Source organism: Oryctolagus cuniculus, chromosome 4, assembly GCF_964237555.1.
Source record: "Oryctolagus cuniculus chromosome 4, mOryCun1.1, whole genome shotgun sequence".
Classification (NCBI taxonomy): Eukaryota; Metazoa; Chordata; class Mammalia; order Lagomorpha; family Leporidae; genus Oryctolagus; species Oryctolagus cuniculus.
Window position 1 is genome coordinate 120,495,096 of NC_091435.1, and position 6,817 is coordinate 120,501,912.

At 39.4% G+C, this 6,817-nt stretch overlaps 1 protein-coding gene across 8 annotated transcripts in view; it reads left to right on the plus strand.

Moving 5' to 3' along the window:
- IFT80 (intraflagellar transport 80) overlaps nt 1-6,363 on the plus strand; it is a 138,140-nt gene extending 131,777 nt beyond the window's left edge. For 7 of the 8 annotated variants that reach the window (XM_070072588.1, XM_070072586.1, XM_017346881.3 and 4 more), the window contains one exon: nt 390-814. In XM_070072588.1, coding sequence (XP_069928689.1) covers nt 390-500 — 111 coding nt within the window. In that variant the 3' untranslated portion in view covers nt 501-814. Of the gene's footprint in view, nt 1-389; nt 815-6,239 lie in introns of those variants that run through there. The other variant, XM_070072587.1, reaches the window with a different exon arrangement.
- The last annotated feature ends 454 nt before the right edge of the window (nt 6,364-6,817 follow it).

The following is a 6,817-nucleotide window of genomic DNA, read 5'->3' on the forward strand; positions in this document are numbered from 1 at the left end:
TGCAAATAGATTTTGACCTTTTTTTTTTTAAAGTTATTTGAAAGGCAGAGTTACAAAGAGAAAGGGAGAAACAAAGAAATAGAAACCTTCCATCTCCCTGCCTTTCAAATAAATAAAATCACGATGACTGGGGCTGGACCAGGCTGAAGCTGGGAGCCAGGAGCTTCCACATGGGTGCAATGACCCAAGCACTTGGGCCATCTTCTGCTGCTTTCCCAGGTACATTAGCAGGGAGCTAGATTGAAGTGGAGCAACCAAGACTTGAAGCAGCACCCTTATGGGATGCTGACCCCACAGGTGGCAACTTTATCGTAGCACCACAATGCTGGCTCTAAGATTAAACAAAAATATCTAATACTGTATAACCATGTTGTTTTCTTCTATTACAGCTCCAAATAGATTGGGACAAAATCAAAGCCAAAATTGAACTAGAAATTACTAAAGAACGAGAGCGATCATCAAGCGGCCAGGCCAACAAGACCATGGGTCTGAAACACTAAATGTCATGCTAACCTGTAAGAAGTTTTTGTCTTTTAAAATTAATTCTGATTAACCAAAGATAAGCATGTTTTTGTTGCTAAAGAAAAAGTCATAATCTGTAAATAAGAATAAGCACTTGCTGCAAATTTAATTCTGAAAGGACATTCAGAAAGATTAAGCACAAAATAACTTATGAAATTTCATCTTTTATATTTTTCTAGTTCAGTAATTAGCAAAATATTACTATATACTTGTAATATACCTATATAATGTTGATTACCCTCCAGTTTTTTTCCATTACTTTGTTCTTGAATAAATATTAATGCTGATAAAACATTGGACTCTTTAAAATGTTTGTTATCATTAATTTTCATTTGACCTCTATAAAGTGCCTCCAAAATTTTATGTATACAATAAAAATTTGTGAGGATGGCTCGTTAAAGTGTCTAACAATAGAATTACCTGTACACCAAAGTTCCTGACATCATTATTTGATTACAAAAGGGGGAAACAACTTAAATGTTCATCAACACATGAATGAAAAAACCAATATGGTATGTACATGCAAGAGAATATTATTCAGCCTTACAAAAGAATGAAATTCTTATCTACACTATATACATAGATGAACCTTGAAAGCATTATGCTATATAAAATCAGCCAGACAAAAAGGTCAAATATTGTGTGATCCCACTTATATGAGGTACTTAAAACAGGAAGTTTCAGAGATACAAAGGAAAATAGTAGCTACCAGGGATCCAAGGGTGAGGAAAATGGACAGTAAATAGGTACAGAATTTCCATTTGGAATGAACAGTTCTAGAAATGGATAGTGTGATGGTGTACAACATTGTGAATCTTAATGCCACTGAATTGAACCCATAAAAATTGTTAAAATGGCAAATTTTTTTACATACAATTTTTAAGATACATCAAAAAAGGGAAAGAAATCTTTTCCTTATTTCTCTGTCTTCCTTATTTCTTGAGAATGTTTACATAATGGGTGCTGGAATCTGAATTTATGAAAATCTCCTTAGTGATTAAACCTCTTTGACTAGTCTTAATATAGTATGTCCCTAAGTTATTACCACAAAAATTTTTATTAATTTATTTTGAAAGTCAGAGAGAGAAGAAAGGGGGAAAGAAATAGAGAAGGAGATCCTCTATCCACTGGTTCACTCTCCAGATGACCACAACAGCCAGCACTGGGCCAGGCTGAAGCCAGGAGCTTCTTCCAACTCTCCCACGTGGGTAGCAGGGGACCAAACACTTGGGCCATCTTCTGCTGCTTTTTCTAGGCCATTAGCAGGAAGCTGGATTGGAAGTGGAGCAGCCGGGACACAAATCAGAACTTATATAGGATGCCAGCATTGCAGGCAGTGACTTCACCTGCCATGCAGGATGCCAACTGCCACAAAAGTTTTTTAACAATAACACAAAGAAGGCCTTCCACAGGCCCATTTTCTGAAATGGTACATTACGGGGTAGGTTTAAGTATATACTAGATGTCTTCAGAAGGTTCATGTAGATGCATACAATGCATACTATTATTTTGTTCCCAAATAAACATTTTAGAATATTTTTATTAAATGAATTTTGACAGACATATCAAAATTGTACATATTTATGGGGTAAAATGTGATATTTTGCTATATCTAAACATTGTGTAATGTTCAATCAGAGTAAATGTATTTATCCCTTCAAAAATTTAAAATTTGTAGGGGGTGGAAATATCCAAAGCCCTACCTTCTGATTTGTTTGTCCTTAAAAAAATTTACCATAATAAACATTTTTATAGTCACCATACTGTACAGTATCACTCTAGGACTTCTAACTACTATCCAACTGTAACCTAGTACCATCTATCAATCTTTCTCCTTCCCCATTCTCTTTCCAGCCTCTGGTAACCACTGTTACAGTTTAACTTCTGTAAGGTCATCTTTTTTTAGACTCTACATATTAGTGAGATTATATGATATTTGTCTTTCTGTGCTTGGCTTTCACTTAATATAATGACTTCCAATTCTATCCCTATTGTTAGAAATGACAAAAATTTCATCCTTTTTGTGCCTGAGTAGTATTCCATTGTACATATGTACCACTTTTTTTTTTTACCATTCATCAGTGAATGAACACAGATTGTTCCTGTTTCTTGCCTATTATGAATAGTGCTGCAATACATGAGAGTCATATATCTCTTTTTTTTTTAAGATTTATTTATTAATCTGAAAGTCAGAGTTACATAGAGAGAAGAGAGACAGAGAGAGAGAGAGAGGTCTTCCATCCCATGGTTCACTCCCCAATTGGCTGCAATGGCTGGAGCTGCGCCGATCCGAAGCCAGGAGCCAGGAGCTTCTTCCAGGTCTCCCACATGGGAGCAGGGGCCCAAGGCCTTGGGCCATCTTCTCCTGCTTTCCCAGGCCATCACAGAAAGCTGGATCAGAAATGGAGCAGCTGGGTCTCGAACCAGCGCCCACATGGGATGCCGATGCTTCAGTCCAGGGCGTTAACCCCCTGCGACACAGCACTAGCCCTGGAGTCCAGATATCTCTTCAACAGTCTTATTTCATTTCCCTTGAATATTTATACCCAATAATGGGGATACTTGTTAATATGGCAGTTCTATTTTCAGTTTTTTGAGGAATGATCATACTGTTTTCCACAATGACTACTAATTTACATTCCTACCAACAGTGTGTAAGGGTTCCCTTTTTCCACATCCTCACTAATACTTATCTTTTGTCTTTACTATATAGCCAATCTAACTATAGTGAGCTAGTATCTCACTGTAATTTTGATTTGTATTTCCTTGATCATTAGTGGTGTTGATATTTTTTTCATGTACCTATTGACCATTTGCATGTCTTCCTATGAGAAATGTCTGTTTAGCTCTACTGCCCATTTTTTTATTTATTTTTATTTATTTATTTTTTGACAGACAGAGTGGACAGTGAGAGAGAGAGACAGAGAGAAAGGTCTTCCTTTGCCGTTGGTTCACCCTCCAATGGCCGCCGCGGCCGGCGCGCTGCGGCCGGCGCACCGCGCTGATCCGATGGCAGGAGCCAGGAGCCAGGTGCTTTTCCTGGTCTCCCATGGGGTGCAGGGCCCAAGCACCTGGGCCATCCTCCACTGCACTCCCTGGCCACAGCAGAGGGCTGGCCTGGAAGAGGGGCAACCGGGACAGAATCCGGCGCCCGGACTGGGACTAGAACCCGGTGTGCCGGCGCCGCTAGGCGGAGGATTAGCCTAGTGAGCCACGGCGCCGGCCTCTACTGCCCATTTTTAAGTTGAACTTTTTTGTGTGTAATTTAGTTGAGTTTCTCATATATTCTGGATATTAACCGCTAAGTCATATGTATAGCTTGCAAATATCTCATTCTGCAAATTGTTTTGTCACTGTTGTTTCCTTTGCTGTGCAAGTGCTCTTTAGTTTGATGAAATCCCATTGCCTACCTTTACTTTTATTTCCTGTGCTTTTGGGATTTAATCTAGAAAATTCTTGCCCATTCAGCCGGCACCACGGCTCACTAGGCTAATCCTCCACCTGCGGCACCAGCACCCCGGGTTCTAGTCCCGGTCGGGGGGCCGGATTCTGTCCCAGTTGCCCCTCTTCCAGGCCAGCTCTCTGCTGTGGCCCGGGAAGGCAGTGGAGGATGGCCCAAGAGCTTAGGCCCTGCACCCGCATGGGAGACCAGGAGGAAGCACCTGGCTCCTGGCTTCGGATGGGCGCAGCGCGCCAGCCGTAGTGGCCAATTGGGGGGTGAACCAACGGAAGGAAGACCTCTCTCTCTCTGTCTAACTCTGCCTGTCAAAAAAATTTTTTTAAAAATAAATAAAGCATAGCTTAGCTAGATATAGTATTCTTGGCTTGCAATATTTTTTCCTTCAGTACTGTAAAAGTTTAATCCTACCTCCTCTTCTCCCTCTTGACTTGTTGTCTGCTTTTAAAAAAAAGTTTTGTTTTTAGGTACAATGAAAGTTATAAAACACTAATTAAAGAAATCAAAGAGAGCACAATAAGGTAGAAAGAAATTCATGTTCTTAGATTGGAATAATTAATCTTATTAAAATGTCCATACTATCCAAGGTTATCTACAAATTCAAAGAATTCCTATCAAAATACTAACATTTTAGGAATAAAGAATATAGAATATAGAACTATGAAAAGTTATCACAAAATTCATATGGAACTACAGAAGGCTTCAAATACTCAAAGCATCCCTAGCAAGAACAATGCTGGAATCATTACAATATCTGAGTTCAAAATACTACAATACCATAAAACAAAACAGCATGATAGTGGTATAAAAATAGACACATACACCAGTGGAACAGAATAGAGAACCCCAAAATAAATCTATATTTATAGCCAATTGTCTTTTTTAAATATTTATTTTTTTGAAAAGCAGAATGACAGAGAGGAAGAGACTGTGAGAAAGAGATCTTCCATCTGCTGGTCCACTCCCACAAATGGTTGCAACAGCCAGGGTTGGCTGGGCAAAGCCAAGAGCTGGGAATTCCTTACAGGTCTCCTAAACACATGGCAAGGGCCCAGGTACTTAGACCATCATCTACTGCCTCCCCAGGCACATTAGTAGGGAGTTGGATTGGAAACAGAGGAGCCAGGACTCGAGGCACTCTGTTATGGGATGCTAATGTAGCAAGTGGCTGCTTAATTGCCTATGCCACAATGTTGGCCTCAACCAGTTGGCTTTGAATAAAAGCAGCAAATACATATGTTGGAGGAAGGAAAGTCTCTTCAAAAAATGTTGGAAATCCATGTATCCATATGCACAAGAAAGAAATTAGACCCTTATCTGTTACTATATAGATAAAAAGCAGCTCAAAATAGGACAAAGACATAAATGCAAGACCCAAGACCCCAAACTTTCGTACTACTAAAGGAAAATATAGGGAGAATGGTTTATGACATTGGTCTGGGTCAAGTTTTTTGTTTTGTTTTGTTGTTTTTTTGATATGACCCCACGAGCCCAGGCAACAAAGACAAAATTGCTAAATATGATTATGTCAAACTAAAAACTTCTATATAACAACGAGTGAAGAGAAAACCTACAGAATAAGAGAAAATGCTTGCAAACTAGTCATCTTACAAGGGATTATTTTCCAGAATATGTAAGGAACTAAGAAAAAAAAAAAACAAGAAACAAATAATCTGAGACTGGCATTGTGGCACAGCGGGTATCACTGCTGCTTCTGACACTGGCTTCCTATATGGGTGCCAGTTTGTGTCCCGTATGCTCTACTTCCTGTTCAACTCCCTGATAATGGCCTAGGAAAAGCAGCCAAAGATGGTGCAAGTACTTGGGCTCCTGCCACCCACAAACTCGGATGAAGCTCCTGGCTCCTGGCTTCAGCCAGGCTCAGCCCTGGCCTTTGGAGTCATCGGTGGAGTGAACCAGTGGATGGAGATTCTCTCTCCCCCTTTCCCCTTCTTCCATCTCCTTTTTTTTTTTTTTTGACAGGCAGAGTGGACAGTGAGAGAGACAGAGAGATTCCATCTCCTTCTTCCTCTCTTTCTCCTTGTGTAACTCTGACACTGAAATAAATAAATCTTAAAAGAAGTAATATGATTTAAAAATGAGTGAATTATCTGAGTAGACATTTCTCAAAAGAGGATATACAAGTAACCAACAAAAATATTAAAAAATGTTCATTGACTGACATTTGCCTAGTGGTAAGATGACTCCATCCCATATTGGATGCTTAGGTTTGATATCTATCTCCCACTCCTGACTGCAGTTTCCTAGGAATGCAGACCCTGGAAGGCAGCAGTGTTGGTCTAAAGAATTGGATTCCTGTCTTCTGACTTAGCCCCAGCTCAGCCTCAGCTGTCGTGAATATTTGGTTAGTGAACCAGCGAGTGGCATTTCTTTCTATGTTTTGTCTGTTTCTCAAATAAATAAATACATTTTTAGAGTGTTATACACCACTAAATCATTAGAGAAGTGTGAATCAAAACCAACCACAGTGAGATGACTATCTTACTCTAGTAAGAGTGACTATCATCAAAAAGACAAAAAATAAATGCTGTTTAGGATACAGAGTAATGGGGGACCCCATACACTGTTGGTAGGAATATAAATTTGTAGAGCCATTACAGAAAACAGGATATGAGTTCCTCAGAAGACTAGAAATAGAACTGCCCTGTGGTCCAGCAATTCAACCCCTGGGTATGTATCCAAAGGAATTGAAATCAGTATGCCAATGAGACATCTGTTCTCATGTGTTTATTTTAGCTCTATTCATAATAGCTATGATGTGGAATCTACCTAGGTGTCATCAACAAAGGAATAAAGAAAATGTGGTATATAAACAGA